The sequence below is a fragment of the Plecotus auritus genome (assembly GCF_963455305.1).
Source record: "Plecotus auritus genome assembly, chromosome: 5".
NCBI classification, from domain to species: domain Eukaryota; kingdom Metazoa; phylum Chordata; class Mammalia; order Chiroptera; family Vespertilionidae; genus Plecotus; species Plecotus auritus.
Window position 1 is genome coordinate 80,701,555 of NC_137776.1, and position 21,257 is coordinate 80,722,811.

The 21,257-nt window shown below is 42.6% G+C and overlaps 1 protein-coding gene across 1 annotated transcript in view; it reads left to right on the forward strand.

Annotated features, from left to right (window-relative positions):
* Positions 1-2,357: 2,357 nt before the first annotated feature.
* LCT (lactase) overlaps positions 2,358-21,257 on the forward strand; it is a gene marked incomplete at its 5' end in the record, with an annotated part of 74,427 nt that continues 55,527 nt past the window's right edge. The window contains 2 exons of the mRNA XM_080668693.1: positions 2,358-2,970; positions 19,331-19,410. Coding sequence (XP_080524819.1) covers positions 2,358-2,970; positions 19,331-19,410 — 693 coding nt within the window. The remainder of the gene's footprint in view (positions 2,971-19,330; positions 19,411-21,257) is intronic.

Below are 21,257 nucleotides of genomic sequence, written 5' to 3' on the forward strand. Positions count from 1 at the left end.
AGTCAGATGGAAAAGGATAAGAACCACATGATTTCACTCATATGTGGGATAATACACAAAAAACAACAACAAACTCATTGATAGAGACAACAGAATGATGGTTACCCAGATTTGAAGCTTGACGTCAAGGCCATCTTCAAAATTCCAGTAAATGAAATAAAATAGTTTCTATTAAAAAAATGGGGAAAGACTGAAAGTGTGTGTGCACACCAAGAAAACTCCAGGGAAAAGAATGAAAGGAGAGGCTATGTCCTATCATAAAGTGGAAAGTACTACACAACTATAGAAATTTAAATTGTGTGGTATTGTCACAGGAATGGATAATCAAGCAGTAGAAAGTCCCAAAATATCTATGTCTTTATAGATATTTTGTTCCTGATAAGGTAGCATTTCAAATAGTGGAAGAAGATGGCCTATTCAATAACATGTTAGAAATTGATAAGCCATGCCACACAATATACATACAGTTAAAATTCAAGAGGAGCTAAAGATGTAAAGATTTAAAACAGGATAAAGAAATACAGGTTTCAGCCCTAACTTGTTTGGCTCAGTGGATAGAGCGTCGGCCTGCGGACTGAAAGGTCCCAGGTTCGATTCCGGTCAAGGGCATGTACCTTGGTTGCGGGCACATCCCCAGTAGGAGGTGTGCAGGAGGCAGCTGATCGATGTTTCTCTCTCATCGATGTTTCTAACTCTCTATCCACCTCCCTTCCTCTCTGTAAAAGATCAATAAAATATATTTAAAAAAAAAAAAAAAGAAAAGAAATACAGGTTTGACATGAGACTTAAACTATGGTACGAAGAATGTACTTTAAAAGACAGCATAAACCATATTAAAGGACCGGGGAAAATGGTTTCCTATCGTGTTTTTTTGTTTGTTTGTTTTTAATCCTCACCTGAGGATACAGGAGAGAGAAACGTGATGGGCTGCAGGATTGGCACATGTCCTGACCCGGGAACTCAACCCACACCCTGTGGGTGTACAGGGGGATGCTCCAACCAGCTGAGCCACCTGGCCGGGGCTCTATCATGTTTTCATATATGATATCCAAACTCTATTAAGAGTTTTTATTTCAGTAATAATTTAAAATAATAAAAATGTACAAAGGATATAAACATAAATCTCAGAAGAAAAACAAGCAGCCAATTAACATGAAGAGCTACATTTTAAGCAGAAAAGTAAGAAACCAATAAAGATAATATTTTCATTTTTCCAAGTGTCAAAAATGTCAAGTTTTATAACAAGTGTTAGCAAAGCAGAGAGATTTAAGCACACTTCTGTCTGTAGAATTTAAATTTGAAGAAGTCTGTTTTGGAAGACTATTTGTATTTCAATCAGAATTCTAAACAGGTATGCCATTGGGTCAACTTAATTCCTAAGAATCTATGTTAAAGAAATAGTCACACATGTGGACAAAGATATGTAATGTATAGGTAGGTATAAATGTATATCTATATACATTTGCAACCAATTAAAATTAAGATAGAACCAGTGTTCAATATGCAAGAGGTTAACTTATGTTACCTCCTTTCTACGGAACGAATGCTAAAAAGAGGTGGGTCTATACATTCTGATGTAGGCAGAGCTCCAGCAGCTATTAAGTGAAGAGAAGAAAGAAAGCTGAGGAACAATCATAATCCTGTGTTATGTATAATATGTTAAGTTATATTATACATTTAAAATGTTACACACCTACATACGTTTGCATTGAATATATGCAGTAACAGCTACCACTGAGTTGCATTGTTCTAAACATGCTAAAGAATGACCCCATTTCATTCTCACTACCATCTACTTCCATTCTACAGGCGAAGAGGCAGGCACAGAGAAATTAAGTGGCTTTCTCCAGGTGAGATTTAAACCAGCTTTCAAACTCCTGAATTACCATTCGGCTACACAGAGAAGGAAAACGGGAAGGAAGCAATGTTGAACTGCTTACACCAGAAAGAGGCGGGCGGGAGGGAGAGAATTTACAGGGATATTTCATACGTTTCTATATTATTTGAATCTTTTACAAAATGTTTCATCATTTACTTACATATTTTAAAGGGGGGAAAGTTTGGCAAGGGACTAGTTTTTGTTTTGTTATGTAAACAAATTTTAAAATGCTTTGTAAGACAAAAAAAAAGAACGTGTTTTCCTTCAGACATTTTCCAGGTTCCTCGGCTGGACATCTGAAGTTTTGCTACCTCTTATGGCCTTTACATTTTTCCATATTACATTGGTGAGCCATGCACTGATTGCATTATCATAGATCATCAGTTAAATATTAAGTGTTAATAATCACGTAGTATTTTACAACCTCTGCTGTGGTTATAAAGTAAGGATTCCACAACCTCCCAACACGTCCTCGAAAATGGAGCTGACTTGGAATTTAGCCTTTTTGGTTTTCCTAAGGTTTTCGTGCTGCGGGTTAGGCTGGGAGCCGGATGGAAGTTTCATGTCAGCGGCTGGTCCTCTAACTAAGGACTCGCTGCACCGCCCGAGCGGCCCTGCGGCGGGGGACACAGCCCGGGACGCGTGTCCCCGGCCGCTGCCCGCGCTCCTGCCGCAGCACCTGGGCAGCCTCCGCGCCGGCGGGGTCACCCACTACAAAGTGTTTCTGTCCTGGGCCCGGCTGCTCCCCGCGGGGAGCTCCGAGTCGCCCGACGCCGAGTCGGTGCGCTGCTACCGGCGCCTCCTGGGGGCCGTCCGAGCGGCGGGGCTGCGGCCCCTGGGCGTGCTGCACCGCGGGCGCCTCCCGGGCCCCGGGCCCCGGGGCGAAGCCGCCGCCGACCTCTTCGCCCGCTACGCCACGTTCGCCTTCCGCTCCTTCGGGGACTTGGTGGACATCTGGTTCACTTTCAGTGACTTGGAGGAGGTGATCACGGGGCTTCCCCACCAGAAATCAAGACCCGCACGTCTGCAGACCCTCGCCGACGCCCACAGAAAAGCCTATGCGATTTACCACGAAAAATACGCCCCTCCAGGTGAGTCCACGCCACCCCCACGGCTGGCTCCGCAGCCTGTGTCACCCCTGCACCCCTCCTCCACGCGGGACTCGGCGCTTCCTCCCACTCCTCAGTCGTCACGTCATTTCATTCATAGCGAGACATGCATACTGTGTTGAAGGTTCCCCGCGGAGACAGGCAGGGGGCTTCCCTGCACCGCGCCCCGCATTCCCTCGGAAGCACGCCTGGCCCGGCCTGGAGTCTGTGCCGCCGCCGTAGTCTTTCCTTGTCTTTCCGTCCTCCCTCCTCCAGTCCCGCCTTCCTGGCCATTCCGAGGCCGCCCGGCCGCCCCCTTCCTTACGCAGAGCGTCTTGCACGGTCTGGTTGAAGCCTGCGTTCCAGGAGGAGACGGACAAACACAAAGACAAACCATGACGTGCTGACAGGTGGTGAGGAGAGCATGATTCAGTTGTCCATATTCTTGCTCCGTAACTACCTGGAGGTTCTGATTCAGCGGGTCTGGGCGGGACCAGGGCATTCGTGACTTTGATAAGTTCTCTAGATGAATCTGAGGAACACCAATTTTGAGAACCAGTTTTGGGTTATGTATGCTTTCTTGTTTTTATTATATACCTGTAGTATATAATATATGCATACCTGTATATTCTACTTTATGAGTATCTTCTCATTTTATAAAAAGCATGATTTTCAGTGGTCTTATAGGTTCCCACAATATGAATGGATCATAAAGTTTAAAATATTGCGCTCACTTTAATATATGTTTAATTTTTACTATTGCAAATTATAAACATGCCTCTATATAAATGCTTGCCTACCTTCTGACGAATTCTTTCTGATCGATTCCTAGAATTGATATGACTAGATCAAGAGATGTACATTCTTTAAGACTTTAAAGCATGTGGCTAAACTATTTTCCAGGAAAGATGTAATAGTTTATACAACAGTTATAAAATTGTTTTTCTGACCCCGCTCAGTCGGTTTTCAATGATGCGATTATTTTTATCATTGATAATTTGACAGCTAAAAACTGTTTTCTCCTTATAGTCTCCGTTTGCATGTATTTGATTATAGAGAGGTTAAACTTTTTTTTTCTATGTGAAAAATGAAAGGAGTGTGAATGTGGAAGGGGCTGTTTTCTATAGGATTGCGAGGAAGGCAGACCTCAGGCCACCTCGGAGCAGCCGGGAGGGAAGGCGGGAGCGGGGGTGGGGGGTTGCGGGGAGACCTGGACCTGGGGAACGGAACTCGGGGCGGAGGAGTGTGAGGCCCCTGCCGTGGGAGCAGCGCCGCGAAGGCCCGCCGTCTGTTGAGTGAACTGGAACCCAGGGTGGGACGTGAGGCTATGCTAGATTTGAAACTGATCCTTCGGAAAGCACACTTTGAGGTGGGTGAGCCAGTAAGTGTTTGTTGGCTGTCATACTTCCTGCTGAAGAAACTCTGAGTAAAATGAACTTTGAAAGAAGGCAGCACTGAACTTGGATCGTCTCAAATAAAGACACATCTGTCGTACTCTGAGGTCAGATTCCATAGAATTACTTATATTATGTAATTATATATACATATTTCTTTAAATGTTTTACAGATTTCGTTTTTAATTTCCATCAGGTTCCTAAAGACTGTTTCTTTTTTTAAAGATGGTTTCCTTTTTACACTCACATTTTCCTTCTTTTCCTCTTGTGCTCATTTTCCCCATTCTTTACTTTCTGTTTCATCACTATCACTAGATTATCTGCCCCCAATATAATATGGGAAACAAAATTAATTCTCTTTTCAATTTCTTTACTATTTTAAAAGGTGGTCTGCTCTCTCTCTCTCACTCTCTCTCCTTCTTCCCCTCCCTCCCTCCCTCCTTCTCATTCTCCACTTCCTCTTAAGTCCAATCCATAGCCTGTTGTTCTTTTTAAAATATATTATTTAATATACACAAAAAGTTATATAACTTATGTTGGTTAAAAGCAAAATACAATAACAAATGCACATGGAGTGACCACTCAATCCAACAATTAAAAAAGAACACAATACCACTTCACGTCAACTAGGATGGCTGTAATAAAATAGACAGTAACAAGGGTTGGCGATGATGTGGAGAAATTAGAACCCTTATGCATTGCTGGTGGGAATGACTGATGGTGCAGCCATTCTGAAAAACAGTCTGACAGTTCAAGTTAAACTTTAGAGTTACCATGACCCAACACTGCCTCTCCTGGGTATATATCGGAGAGTAATGAAAACAAATGTCCAGGCAAAAATTGTTCCCAACCTTTATAGCAGCATTATTTATAATAACCCTAATGTCCATCACCGATGGATAAACGAAATGAGACATAAACATACACTGGAATATTATTCATCCTTAAAAGGAGTGAAGTACTGATACATGCTACAACATGATGAACCTTCAGTCGCAAAAGACTGCATATTATATGATTTCCTTTATACTATATGTCCAGAATAGACAGCTCTACAGAGACACTAAAGTAGATTAGCAATATCTAGGGATCAAAGAAAATGGTAAGTGACTGCTACTGGATACGCGGCATTTCTCTTTAGGTGACTAAAATATTTTGTAATAGTGCAGATGGTTGCACAGTTTTCTGAATATATTAAAAACCACTGAATTGTATACTTTAAAGGGGTGAATTTTTTCAGTTAAAGTTGACATTAAATATTATTTTATATTATTTTCAGGAGGGGTAAATTTTTTGCTATATGAATACATATTTTAATTTTAAAAATGTAAAAAAAATAAATGGGAAGGTTGAGGGTTTATAAAGCAAGGCAAAACAAACCACAACTTACATCTACTTGAATATTTCCCCATCCCATCTTTTATTTTATTTTTTGAATCTTCACCCGAGGATATATTTTTATTGATTTTTTTAGAGAGAGAGAGAAACATCAGCTGGTTGCCTCCCATACGTGGTCTGACCAGGGATTGAATCTGAAACCTAGATATGTGCCCTGACTGGGGGAATCGAACCTGCAAACTTCCCGTGCACAGGACAGTGCTCCAGGCAGCTGAGCCACCTGACCGGGACCCTATCCCATCTTTTATTCATCCCCTCCCCACCCAGCTTACCACTATGCAGCTGTTCTGTTTACCTTTTATTATTTGATAGCAACCCCCTCCGCCCCCTGCCATTTGGTATCCACAATGACTTAATAGTGCAAGGCCAAACATTTTAAATTAAAAAAATTTTTAGTTACAGAACAGGTAGCAGTTAGCAAATAAAGCACATTCCCAGTGTTTTTAAAAAATATGTTAAAGAAGTCAATTTCCATTTACTACTGATTAGAACAGGGGTGGGCAAACTTTTTGACTCGAGGGCCACAATGGGTTCTTAAACTGGACCGGAGGGCCGGAACAAAAGCATGGATGGAGTGTTTGTGTGAACTAATATAAATTCAAAGTAAACATCATTACATAAAAGGGTACGGTCTTTTTTTTATTTTATTTCAATAGTTTTATTCATTTCAAACATTTTAACAAGAAGAATGTAAACACTAATTATTATAATTTGAAACTTCAAAAAATGGAGGAATCAGGGGGTGAGGGCATGTATGGGACTGGGGTTGGGGGGCAATGGTAAGATATGTACACATATAATACCTTAATAAAAATTTGAAAAAATAAAAAATAAAATTAGGATGAAAAAAAAAATGGAGGAATCATAGCACAATAACATACCTTATATTGAAGATGGCAAAGGCAAAATAAAATTGCCTAACAAAGGAAAAGTACAAAAGCCTTTCAAATTAAACTTAAATATAATAAAATAATTTAAAACTAAAACAAATAGAAAAGAACAAAATGTGTAAACAGTAAATTAAACATTTTCTTTAGTGCAACTTCCAAATTATGCCCGGGACGTAGATGTAGATGGCAATGTAGACTGGGTTGAAAGGTTTTTGGTCTTTAAAACATCAACTTCAGTGGGAACAGTGTTGTTGGTTTCCTTTTTAGCTAATGCTCTGATACTGTGCTCTCCAGGGGCGTGTCTCCCTACATCACCACCATAACGGGTCTCCGCATTCCCAGGGTGATGTCGGGGGACACATCCGAGGGCATTACAAGGAGCCTCTGGAAGATTGAGAGGTTGTTCCTTCTACTGAATGGGCGGATATAAATCCGCCCACTCAGAAGAAGGAGCTGCGGCCGTGTTTCCCCCACGTTGCCATGTTAACACTGCTGCTGGTGAAGGAGCGGAGGGGAGAGCAAGAGAACCCTCTGCTCTTTCGGCTCCGCAGGCCGGATAGAACAGCCAAACGGGCCGGATCCGGCCCGCGGGCAATAGTTTGCCCACGGCTGGATTAGAAAATACAATATTAAATGCAGTTCTAATACTTTTCTAAGAATTATTTTTATCAGAGTATGATTTACATATAGTGAAATGCGTGATCTTAATTTTACAGTTTGGTTAGTTTTGGCAAACACATCCATGTAATCCATATCCTTACCAAGATAAGACTTAATTGCCCGGCCGGAGTGGCTCAGTGGTTGAGTGTCAACCTATGAACCAGGAAGTCATGGTCAGGAGGCAGCCAATCAATGATTCTCTCTCATCATTGATGTTTCTCTCTCTCTCCCTCTCCCTTCCTCTCTGAAATCAATAAAAAAATATATATATATATTTTAAAAAGATAAGACTTAACTAACACCTCAGAAAATTCCTGATGAATTGTGACCTTGGCAATCCTTACCCCAGGAGCAGCCACTGACCTGATTTCTATCAGCTTCGATAGGAATGGAATCACACCGTGTTTGTGTCTGTCTTCTGTCTTTCTTCTTGCATTCAGCATGATGTTTGTGAGATTTATTAGTTTTTGTTGCTGCGTTAGTTATTTGCTCCTGTTTTTCCTCTAAGTCGTACTCTGTTATGAATGTATCATGGTTGAGGTGAATTTGAGCTATGACCAGTTGTCATCTATTATGAATAAAGTTGCTATCAGCATTTATTCTTGTGTAAGTTTTTATGTGGACATATATTTTCATTTATCTTAGGTAAATACCCAGGGGTGGAATTGCTGGGTCATAGGTGTATTTGATTTCTTAAGAAACTGCCAGTTTTCTGAAGCAATTGTTCCATCTTACACTCCCAGCAGCAGTGTAAATGAGAGTTTCAGTGGCCCCACCAGCGTCCTCGCCAACATTGGCATTCTCATGTTTTCTTTTTTTTTGTAATATTTTAAAAACTGACTTCAGGGAGGAAGAGAGACGGAGAGAGATAGAAACATAAATGATGAGAAAGAATCATCGAGCGGCTGCCCCCTGCACGCTCTCCACTGGGGATCGAGCCCACAACCCAGGCATGTGTCCTGACCAAGAATTGAGCCATGACCTCCTGGTTCATAGGTAGATACTCGACCACTGAGCCACACTGGCTGTGCTCATAGTTTATATTTTAGCCATTTTGATGATATCTCATTGTGATTCCATTGCTTTTTAAAACCATAGTTTCTATCCCAAGTACTTTTATGCCTAAATAATATATATTATTTAATTTTGCTTGGTTTGGTTTTGAACACCATAAAAGAGCTTTTTTTTTTTTTTTAAGTCCTCCAGGACTTCCTTTTTATAAAACAAAGTTATGTTTCCAAGGCTTATCCATGTTGAATATAGCTATAGCATATTCTTTTTCACTGCCATATAATATTCCATTGTATGGCTATGCCACATTTTATTAACTTATTCTCCTGGTTATGGACATTCAAATTATTTTTAAGCTATGCTACTATTAGCATTCTTGTACATATTTCTTTCTGTACATGTGCAAGGGTTTCTCTTGTGTGAGGGATACAAATGTCTTTAGCTTTGAGAGAGAATGTAAATTGTTTTCCAGCGTGGTTGTACCAATGTACATTTCTATGAACAATGTATACGAGTTCTTGTTTATTAGCCATGTTTGTTTCCTATTCTGTAAAATTTCTATTATGTCTCTTATTCATTTATGTATTGAGTTGTCTTTTTCTTATTGATTTGTCAGAATTCTTTACATAATCTTAAATCTAATCTGACTGGTTATATGTAATGGTATTTTTCAAGTTCATGTATTTTCTTTTCACTCTTTCTATGAAGGCTTCGATGAACAGAAGTTATTACTGTTAACAAAAACATTAATCATTTCCTTTGGTTGATTTTTAAAAATGTATTTTTAATGGCACTGTTTACAATTATTTAAGTTCATTTCCTCATTCTTTGGAATTTGTAGTTCGCAAATGTTTTCATCCCTTTCCCCTCCGGCTGCTTGCATCTTTTCCATGCCATTCTTTGGGGGGTTCTTTTTGTCACTACTATGATATTTCTTAATGTTGAGGGGCATTAAGAAGTCAGAGATAGCCCTAGCTGGTTTGGCTCAGTGGATAGAGCATCGGCCTGTGGACTGGAGGGTCCCAGGTTCAGTTCCAGTCAAGGGCACATGCCTGGGTTGGGGGCTCAATCCCCAGTGGGGGGCATGCAGGAGGAAGCCAATCAATGATTCTCTCTCATCACTGATGTTTCTATCTCCCTCTCTCTTCCTCTCTGAAATCAATAAAAAATATATTTTTAAAAAGTCAGAGATAATCTGCAAAATTGAAAAACACTCTGCTGTGTAAGAATTTTTTTCTTTTTAATCAACACTTCAACAAATTAACAGGTTTTATTTTACAGAACACTTTTAGAGTTACAAAAAATTGAGCAGATAATACAGTCTCCAGATGCCCCTCTCACTGAACCCAGTTTTCCCCAATATTAACATCTTACATCAGTATGGTATATTTATTACAATTGATTACATTATTATTAACTAAAGTCCATATTTTATTTAGAGTGCCTTAGTTTTTTCTTAATGTCCTTTTTCTATTCCAGGATCTCATCACATTCCATTTAGTTGTCATCTTGCTTTAGGCTACTCTGAACTGTGACAATTTCTCAGACTTTTCTTTTAAATTTTTATTTATTGGTTGAGAGAGAGAGAGAGAGAGAAATATTAATTTGTTGTTTCACTTATTTATGCATTCATTGGTTGATTCTAGTATGTGACCTGACTGGGGTTGAACCTTGGTATGGCAGGACAATGCTCCAACCAACTGAGCTACTTGGCCAGGGCTCTGAGACTTTTCTTGTTTTTATAAACTGATGACAGCTCTGGGAGTCCTGGCCAGGTATTGTGTAGGATGCCTGTTTTTAAAAACGGCTTTCTTGAGATAAAATTAATGTACCATGCAATCCACCCATTCAAAGCTTTTATTTATTTTTATTTTTTTAAAATAAATCTTTATTGTTCAGATTATTAGTTGTTCCTCTTTTTCCCCCCTTATCTCCCCTTCACCCAGTTCCCACCCCACCCTCTGCCCTTACCCCCTCCCCCACTGTCCTCATCCATAGGTGTACGCTTTTTTTTTTTTTTTTTTAAATATATTTTATTGATATTTCACAGAGAGGAAGGGAGAAGGATAGAGAGCCAGAAACATCGATGAGAGAGAAACATCGATCAGCTGCCTCCTGCACACCCCCCCCTGGGGATGCGCCCACAACCAAGGCACATGCCCTTGACCGGAATCGAACCCGGGACCCTTGAGTCCGCAGGCCGACGCTCTATCCACGGAGCCAAACCGGTCTCGGCTTTAGGTGTACGCTTTTTGTCCAGTCTCCTCCCGCACCCCCCACACCCCACACCCCTTTCCTCCCAAGAATTGTCAGTCCACTCCCTTTCTATGCCCCTGATTCTATTATATTCACCAGTTTATTCTGTTCATCAGATTTTTTATTCACTTGATTTTTAGATTCACTTGTTGATAGATATGTATTTGTTGTTCATAGTTTTTATCTTTACCTTTTTCTTCTTCTTCCTCTTCTTAAAGAATACCTTTCAGCATTTCATATAATACTGGTTTGGCAGTGATGAACTCCTTTAACTTGTTCTTATCTGTGAAGCTCTTATCTGACCTTCAATTCTGAATGATAGCTTCGCTGGGTAGAGTAATCTTGGTTGTAGGTTCTTGCTATTCATCACTTTGAATATTTCTTGCCACTCCCTTCTGGCCTGCATAGTTTCTGTTGAGAAATCAGCTGACAATCGTATGGGTGCTTCCTTGTAGGTAACTAACTATTTTTCTCTTGCTGCTTTTAAGATTCTCTCTTAGTCTTTTGCTCTTGGCATTTTAATTATGATGTGTCTTGGTGTGGTCCTCTTTGGATTCCTTCTGTTTGGGGTTCTGTGCGCTTCATGGACTTGTAAGTCTTTTTCTTTCACCAGGTAGGGGAAGTTTCCTGTCATTATTTCTTCAACTAGGTTTTCAGTATCTTGCTCTCTCTCTTCCTCTGGCACCCCCATAATTCGGATGTTGGTATGCTTGAAGTTGTCCCAGAGGCTTCTTACACTATCTTCATATTTTTGGATTCTTTTTTCTTTTTGCTTTTCTGGTTGGGTGTTTTTTGCTTCTTTGTATTTCAAATCTTTGACTTGATTCTTGCAATCCTCTAGTCTGCTGTTAGGTCTCTGTATATTATTCTTTTTTTTTTTAATTTTTTTATTGATTTCAGAGAGGAAGGGAGAGGGAGAGATATAGAAACATCCATGATGAGAGAATCATGGATCGGCTGCCTCCTGCACGCTCCCTACTGGGGATTGAGCCCACAACACAGGCATGTGCCCTTGACCGGAATCGAACCTGGGACCCTTCAGTCCACAGGCCGACGCTCTATCCAGTGAGCCAAACCAGCTAGAGCTGTATATTATTCTTTATGTCAGTCAGTGTATGTTTAATTTCTAGTTGGTCCTTTTTCATATCCTCGAGGGTCTCACTAAATTTATCTAGAAGATTCTAGAAGATTCTTGAAAAACCTTATAACCGTGGTTTTGAACTCTATATCCAGTAGTTTGCTTTCCTCCATTTCTGTCATTTGTGACCTGTTTCTTTGTCTCTGCATTTTGGCTGCTTCCCCATGTTGATAGAGTGGCTTTGTATGCTAGGTGTCCTATAGGGCCCAGTGGCTCAGCCTCCCCAGTTACCTGAGGTGGACACTCTTGGTGCACCCCTTTGTGGGCTGTGTGCACAGTCTTGTTGTAGTTAAGCCTTGGTTGTAGTTGGTGTCACTGGGAGGAATTGACCTCCAGGCCAATTGGCTGTGAGGATCAGCTGTGTCTACAATGGGAGAACTTCTGTGCTGGAGACACACTTATGGGGCAAGACTTGCTTCAGTGGGGCTTTGGTGCTCACTGAGTCTGTCCCCTGAGTGTGTCCCTTATGGATCTGAGGAGTTGTAATCTGGATGGTCCCACTCTGACCCCTGGGTACACTGGCTCTTGGATCTCCAAGGAGGTGCTAATTTAGCCTCTGCCTGAGGCCACCCAGCAGGAGCTACGGAGAGATCTGCAGATTCCTCTTCTTTGTTTGGGGTTTGGAGGTGCCCAGATGAGGCCCAGCTGTGAAGCAATGCAAGCTGCTGCGGGGCCTTGGGCCTTCTTTTGGATGTTCTGGGTCTCTCTGACCCAGCTGCAGTTTGTTATGTAATTTTAGATTGCAAAGGGTCAGGCCATTCATATGCAAAAGCCTCTGTGTACAGCTTGGGTGGGGCGGGGTCTCAGGGAATCGACAGGGCGGAGCAAACAGCAATGGCTGATCTTCAGCCCTGCCCTAAGAGGCCCCGGGTCTCAGTGTCCCTTGGTAATCGCTGCAAGCATCTGAGAAAAAGCCGCCCTCGAGTTCTGCCTGATGCCAGACAGTCCAGTTTCTCCCCGTATGAGTCTGGGTCCCAGAGTCTTGCCCAGAACTGGAGTTCAGAGCAGTCGGGAGCTTGTGTATCCCTGCAGATTGAAAAAGACAACCACGTCCTCAGTTGCCAGCCCTCTCTGCACGTACCTCTGTACCTCCACACTTTACTTCTGCACCTCTTCTGAGTCTCAGTGTGCTTTTCTCTTTCCTTCTAGTTGTAGAATTTCCACTCAGCCAGCCTTCCTGTGGTTCTGGGTGATGTCCGTTTTGTCTTTTAGTTGTAGTTTTGAAGTGGTTGTGCGAGGCAGCAAGTTCAGGTGTTTACCTATGCCGCGCCATCTTGGTTTCTCCCCCATTCAAAGTTTTTAGTATGGTTTTTATTCTATTCACGTATGTGCAATCATCAACATGGTCAATTTTAGAACATTTTTATCACCTCAAAAAGAAAACTTATAACCTTTAGCTATAACATTCCTACCCCCACATTGCCCTCCCTCATCCCAACCACTAATTAACTGTCTCTGTAGAGTTCCCTGTTCTGGACATTTCATGTGAATGGAATAATATAATATGTGGTCTTTGTGGTTGTGTCTATTGGAATTTGTCTGATGATTTCCTCAAGGATAGACTGGGATTATAGGTTTGGGGGAGGAGAATCACAAAATAAAGTGTCATTTTCATCACATCATATCAAAGGTACATACTATCATCATGATATATGACTATCGATGTTAATCTTGAACACCTGACTGAGTTAGTGTTCGTCAGGTATATCCCCTGTAAAGTCTCTTTTTCCATCCGTTCTATACTGTCCTCTTTGGAAGGAAGGCACTACACACGGCACGTACTTAAAAAGTGGAGAGTTATGCTCCCTTTATAAATACTTTTATTTTGAAACTGGTTACAAGTAGAAAACCTGACTTCTTTATTTTTTTTTAAATATATTTTTTATTGATTTCAGAGAGGAAGGAGAGGGAAAGAGACAGAAACATCAATAATGAGAGAGAGCCGAAACCGGTTTGGCTCAGCGGATAGAGCGTCGGCCTGCGGACTGAAGGGTCCCGGGTTCGATTCCGGTCAAGGGCATGTACCTTGGTTGCGGGCACATCTCCAGTGGGAGGTGTGCAGGAGGCAGCTGATCGATGTTTCTCTCTCATCGATGTTTCTAACTTTCTATCCCTCTCCCTTCCTCTCTGTAGAAAATCAATAAAATATATTAAAAAAAAAAATAATGAGAGAGAATCTTTGATCAGTTGCCTCTTGCACGCCCCCTACTGGGGATCGAGTCCACAACCTGGGTATGTGCCCTTGACCAGAATTGAACCCAGGCCCCTTTAGTGCACAGGCTGATGCTATATCCACTGAGCCAAACCAGCTAGGGCTTGCATACTTTTTAAAAGTTCTTTTCTAAACTTAACCAAGGAGGTAAAAGACTTGTACACTGAAAAATATAATACATCGCTGAAAGAAATTAAAGGAAAAAAAATAAATGGAAACACATTCTTTGTTCCTGGACTGGAAGACATAATATTGTTAAAATGTCAATACTACTCAAAGTGATCTAAAGATGCAATGAAATTCCTATCAAAATCCCAACAATAGAAAAATTCATCCTTAAATACATATGGAATCTCAAGAGACCTCAAATAGCCAAAACAATCTTGAAAAAGAACAAAGTTGTAGGACTTACACTTCCTGATTCCAAAACTTACTACAAAGTTACAGTAATCAAAATAGTATAGTACTGGCATAAGTTTGGATGGACATATTAAAAAATGGAATAGCCCTGAAAAAAAACAAAAAACACCTCACCTATATGTTCAAATGATTTTTGACAAGGGTGTCAAGACCAGTTAGTGGAAGGAGGGAAGGAGGGGAGACAGTCTTCAACAAATACTGGGAAAACTGAATATCCACATTCAAAAGAATGAAGTTGGACCCTTACCTTACCCCATATACAAAAATTAACTCAAAATAGATCAAAGACCCAAACATAAGAACTAAAACTATAAAACTCTTAGAAGAAAACGTTGGGATAACACTGTGTGCTGTTTTTTAGCTATGACACTAAAAGTGCAGATAACACAAAATAAAATAGATAAATTAGACTTCATCAAAATTAAGAAGTTTTGTGCATCCAAGAATGCTATCAACAGAGGGAAAAAGCAAACCAAAGAATGGGAAAAATATTTGCAAATCATATATTTGCTAAGAGATTAATGTCCAGAATATATTTTAAAAACTTCTAATTCAACAACAACAAAACAAACAACTGTATTAAAAATGGGCAAAGGCCCTACCTGGTTTGGCTCAGTGGATAGAGTGTTGGCCTGAGGACTGGAGAGTCCTGGGTTCGATTCCGGTCAAGGGCACATTCCAGGGTTGCGAGCTCAATACCCAGTATGGGGTGTGCAGGAGGCAGCCAATCAATGATTCTCTCTCATCATTGATATTTCTACCTCTCTCTCCCTCTTCCTTCCTCTCTGAAATCAATAAAAATATATATTTAAAATAAAAATGGGCAAAGGACTTGAATTGATATTTTTTTCCAAAGAAGGTATGGCAAGATGATATAGAGCATGAAAAGATGCTCTATATCAACATTCATTAGTAAATACAAATCAAAACCTCAAGATTTAAAAACACACAAGATTCCACTTCATGCCCATTATGCACATGGCTACTATTAAGAACAAAGAAAGTCACAAGTGTTGGTGAGGTTACAGAGAAATTGTAATCCTTGTGCATCATTGGCAGGAGTGTAAAATGATGTGGCCACTGTGGAAGACAGTGTGGCAGTTCCTCAAGAGAGTACGTATAGGAATTACCATATGATCTAGCACTGTGGGTATATACCCCAAAAATTGAAAGCAGGGACTTGAACAGATATTCGTACACTCATTTCCTAGCAGCATTATTCACAACAGCCAAAAGGTGAGAAAAACCCAAATGCCCGTGGATCGATGAATAAATACACAAAATGTGGGATATACAAACAATGGAATATTATTCAACCTTGAAAAAAATGATATTCTGGCACATGCTATACCATGGATGAACCCCGAAGACATTATACTACATGAAATAAGCCAGACACAAAACATAAATATTATATGATTCCACCAAGATGAGGGACCTAGAATGAGCAAGTCCACAAAGGCAGGGGGGAGGGTAGTGGTTCCTAGGAGCTGGGAGGAGGGGCGATGGGAAGCTACTGTTCAATGGACACAGTGTTCCAGTTTGGGATGATGGGAAAGTTCTGGAGATAGATGGTGGTGATGGTTGCACAACAATGTAAATGTACATAACGCCACTGAACTGTACACTTAAAAATGTTTCATGGTGAATTTGTTGTTGATATTTTGCCACAATATTTGAAAAGTTCTTTTCCAATCTTTCTCTATGTCTTATAAACCTGGCATTGATGTGTTCAGTGTGCCCGCACAGAGGAGCATGCCGAGAGGATTCGGCAGAGTTGGAGGGAGGGGAGGAGAGTAACCATCCCTCTCGCGGGAAGCGTGGAGTTGCACACAGCATCCTCCACCTGCACAATCTGGGGCACAATCCAGGGTGACACCAGTTCCCCACCCGTTCCTGGCAGTCGCGGCTGGAAGCACTGGTAGCTCAATACTGCCAGGTCCCTGTTATGGAAGCATTCGGCCCAAAGGGAAAGGGCTGTTTTATGTGGAGAACTGCAGTGGGTTTTGGAGGAACAACTTCTCTTTACGGCGGAGACAGAAATGAGCTGACCCTTCAGTGACGTCTAGTGATGCCTCGAGGGGACAGGAATTACACAGAGCTATGCAGTGACTTTCTACCCCGGCTTAACACAGTTAATTCTCAACCCACGGCAAATACTGATTCTGAGTCCCGTGGGCATAAATACCTATCTGTAACCACATTCAGCACAAACTACAGGATAAATCCTCTTACACCAGAGAAATTGCTCCCCTTTCAGTCCTATAGAAAACATGAGCTGCCAGCTTAGAGTGAGAATCTCGTCATGAGGAACCTGCATCTTCCATTGTTTTAAGAAGCGTGGTGTGTGCTAGCACTGGAAGCAGGTGCAAGCATACGCTATGTTGGGGAAGTTTAATCATTTGTGCATGAGAATTTCTGGGACTTCAGGTACATTTGTTCAGTCTAAATTCTAAAAACAGTTTGCAAAGTCAAACAGAAATGATTTGTGGGTTAATTGTGCTTAGGGATTAACTGTACCCTGGTTTCGTTTCATTGGTCAAGAGATAGTACGAAACTGTACATTTTATTTATTTTTTTAAATATATTTTATTGATTTTTTACAGAGAAGAAGGGATTTTTTACAGAGAGGAAGGGAGAGGGATAGAGAGTTAGAAACATCGATAAGAGAGAAACATCGATCAGCTGCTTCCTGCACACCCCCTACTGGGGATGTGTCCGCAACCAAGGTACATGCCCTTGACCGGAATCGAACCTGGGACCCTTCAGTCCGCAGGCCGACGCTCTATCTATCCACTGAGCCAAACAGGTTTGGGCTAAACTGTACATTTAAAGTGTGGAGCACAAGCTGAGAGCATATGTTCTGTGTGTGCTGACGTGACGATAGACTGCAGCATAAAGGCGAAGTGGAGCCATCGGCACAGTCAGTAAATTCCTGGAAACAGCGTTATCTTATCAGAAGGAGCACTAACTGTGTCTGGGTGATAGTCCCTGCGCAGAGGATTTCAAAGTCCCATTGTGCTTATCGAAAGAAGCACTTGGGAGCTGGCAGCGGCTGCCAGTGGTGGTTTCGTTGGCTGGAAGCACTTTCTCCTGTGCAGCACTCGGTCGGATGAAAGAGAGAAGGCAAGGCATGTAGTCTCGAACTGTGGCTCTGTTCCTTGTTTATTTGGCGTTTTCACATCACAGGCCTGAGCACCTGTCATGCACCAGTCCCCAGCTTGATATTTGCAGGGACTGAAGACGTGTTTAAGGAGCCTACACTCCAGTGAGAGATAAAGATGTGTGCGCACCTGAGCGTTAGAGAGCAATACAAACAGCGAGGGCCCCAGCCCACAGCTTTCGGAATGCCCGGTTCCTGCCGGCAGGTGGTCCTGATGCACACAGGTTCGAGCCCCACTGTTAGGTGATCCAATGTCAAAGCAAGTGGGTACAAGCCGCATGTTTGTTTATATCTCCTTGTCCCCCCTCGGGACACAGGAGGGGTTGAGCTGGTGTTTGTACAGGGAACAGGGCCAGGCGACAGCAGCTCCCTGAGAGCGCCTGCCTGGGGAAGAAGCTGAGGAAGCAGCAGAGGCCTGCATTCCTTTGAAAGGATTTTTTTTTTTTAACTACCAATAGAAATTTTATTTTATTTATTTATTTTTTTATTGTTTGAAGTATTACAAATAGTAGTACATATGTCTCCTTTTTTTTCCCCATTGACCTTCCCCCGGCTTCCCCAACCCCCCAGTACATGCCTTTACCTGCCCCCACCCCAGTGTCTTGTATCCATTGGTTATGCTTATATTCGTGCGTACAAATCCTTCAGCAACCTCCTCTGCCTTCCCACTGTAGTTTGACTGTCTGTTCAATGCTTCTTTGCCTCTGTATCTATTTTTTCCCCATTTCTTTCCTTTAAAAAATCTTGCCTCTGTAGACTAGAAATAAACATATAATAACAAAAAATGTTTGAGTCCCAATTTCCATGTCCAACAGTTCTGAGTCCCCGTTTCAATGTCAAACAGTTCCTTATGTGTACATGTCAGCAATGATATCTGGATGGTGGGCACATGGTGGCAATGCAGGTCCGACCATCTCTGGTTTGGTCCTAGGCAACCTGCTGCGATGCACAGCTGCTGACTGCTAGCGTGGCAAGGTGTCATCAGCGTCTTCCATCTCTGGACTGTTTCTCCTCTTGTCTTGATGGTTGGAGCAGACCTGTCAATTCCTCTCTGTTGCAGGAATCCACATGGTCTTGGAGTTGTTTTCTGAAAATATACAAACATATTCTCGACCAAAAGTTAATAAAGGAATCTTTTCTATATAATTGATTTGGGATCCTTTTTATTTTTGCCCAAACGATTCTCCTTTGTCTTATTTAGACACCATGTGTGTTTTTCATGGGTGTCTTGCTGTTAGCATTACAAATGAAAATTAATTTTGTAAAGTAAAAATTTTCTAGATGTAATTTACTTATAGGATATTTTTCCTTACATGATATTACCCTACTGTCCCCCCTTTCTTTGAATAATGGAGGCTTTTGTAAATTTTATAATGCAGTCTTGATAACTTTAAATTTTAATTTTTTGACAAAAATATGACTGCTTTAGTTTCATTGCATGTTCAGGAATTTTACCATGAGATGAACTACCAATAGAAATTTTAGTTACCACTTTAGGAACAGCTTTTTGTCCAGTACAATTAAATTTTCTTGAATATTCACTTATTTCAATTAGCCTATTTAAATTAATCTGAAAACTTGATTATTATTTTACTGTCAAATTTTTTACAGAAGCCCAGTGTACACGGAGCATTCTCTAACGGGGCATTTGTAAGCCACCTTATTTTCTAAAACCTTCCAGCTGGGGTTGAGCCGTGCGAGTGAAATTCTTTTTAAATGGGTGGACATGGAATAGAAAGTTGATAGGAAGCGAGTCCCCACGCGGCCTCCGTGGCACGGGCTCCCGCCTCGCTCACCTGCTCTCCTCCCCGTCGGTTTCAGGAGGAAAGCTCTCGGTGGTCCTGCCAGCGGAAACTGCCTCGGAGCTCCTGCGAGAACCCGCCACAGCCTCCCTGGCCAAGGTGAGGACAGACCTGCCCCTGCAACATCCCAGGAAAGTGCCATTTCATCCCAGACAACGAGCTGGGGCGTCTGTTGGCTTGACTTTTGTATCGTGCCCTGTGGAGTCTGCTCTCGCACTCACAGTGACTTTCGGTGAAATCCCCTTGTTGGAGCCTCCGCTCCTGCTGGTCAGGTGTCAGCTTGTGCCGCTGCTCACTCAGAATCAAAATAGCGTATTAGGAGGGAGGTCAGTTTATAGCAAAACAGGTACCAGGGCAGAGGGTTCCTTCTTATAAGTATGTGCTCCCTCGAGTCCCCATCCAGGTTTCTACCTCCTCTAATATAACTTCTATTTTTTAAACCTTATTTATTTATTTATTTTTAAGAGGGAGAGAGAGAAACATGAGTTTGTGGTTGACTCCTGTGTGTGCCCTGACTGGGGATGGAACCTGAAGCCTTGGTGTATCGGGATGATGCTCTAACCACCTGAACCGCCGGCCAGGGTAAATATAACTTTTAAACCGTGGTTTTAATAAGAACAGTGAAACACCTGAGAATGAAGCCGCGTGGGCCCTCATAAGGCTGGCCGCGGGCAGCGTGGAAAGCCAGCAGGAAAAAGCCGAGTCGGCAGTTCTTTGGCCCACAGGGTGCTGCCCGTGACAGACACCGGCTGGTATCTGTGATATGGGGAGGCCCCGCACTCAGCGTCTGGCCTCTGGGTTTACGAGCTCGGAAACTTACAGTTCAGACAGATAAGCTAGAAGTACCTGTTCCAAGGCTGAGTGTGCGTCTGAATGGATTTACAAGGGGTAATAAGGGCTATCAGCCATGAACTTGGAGACCAAAGTGCTCATCAGGGAAGTGCTGGTGGAGCAGCAGCCTTTGCCCTGGGCTCCCTGCCCTAATCCGTGCAGGTCGTGCTTCTAATTACCGTCCAAAGCCCGGTGTTGCCCGGTCCCCTGCTGGGAAGTTGCACTCTCCTGAACTGGAGCAAACCCCGCAGGGCCTGCCAGTGGCCGCTCCCTCAGGCTCTCGGCTGCCCTCTGACCTCACCTCATTTTCTCAGCCTGTGCCCCACTTACTTCCTGCTCTCCCGCACCTCTTCTAATCCTCCAGCCTTCCTCAAAAATCCCTCCCAACAAAACTCTCCCCATTGTTAACGTCCGTGGGAGGGTGCTCTTCATCAGGAGGCCGGCTCGGCCTGCTGTGGCCTCTCCCACCTGAAACCCTTAGCGGGTTGTTTAGCCAGCAGCTCCCAGGTTCTGGTGCTTATCCGAATCACATATGTGAGGTCTGAAAGGTTGGCGACCCTGACCTGGAGGCTAGTAACAGAGGCTGAGGACAGTCCTGGGCCTTCCGAGGCCTCCCCCGGTCCCAGGTGAATGTAACCGCCCAGGTCTGAGGACCCGGTGTGGACTTTCCTTATGACCCTGCAACGTGTCTGCCTTTCCTTGTGTAATCGGTGCATTTACTAACACTCTGCATTAAGTTGACTGCTTCTGTGAATGTGACTCCCCACCCATCGTACCCAACACAGTGACTTTCAAGAGTAGAAAGTCAATGACGGACGAGTTGTGAGGACTGGACAAAAGCAGGAGCTGAGCAGATGGGGAGCAGGAGGTTGGGTGGTCCCACCAGGCGTGTGGGACGTTTAGTAAACACCGATGAGAACGTGATGGGGAAGCGGAAGGGCTCCCGTGGGAGGCAGCCGTCCGAGCCCACCGCTCACACGGTGGTCACCAGGGGCCAGTACCCTGTCTTTGTTCTTAGGGACAGATGATCCATGGCGGGGAGGAGGGTCAGGAAATGGCGTGCTGAGAAGGGCGGGGGAGGGAATCACAGTGTCTGTGTGTGTGTGTTTAGACTG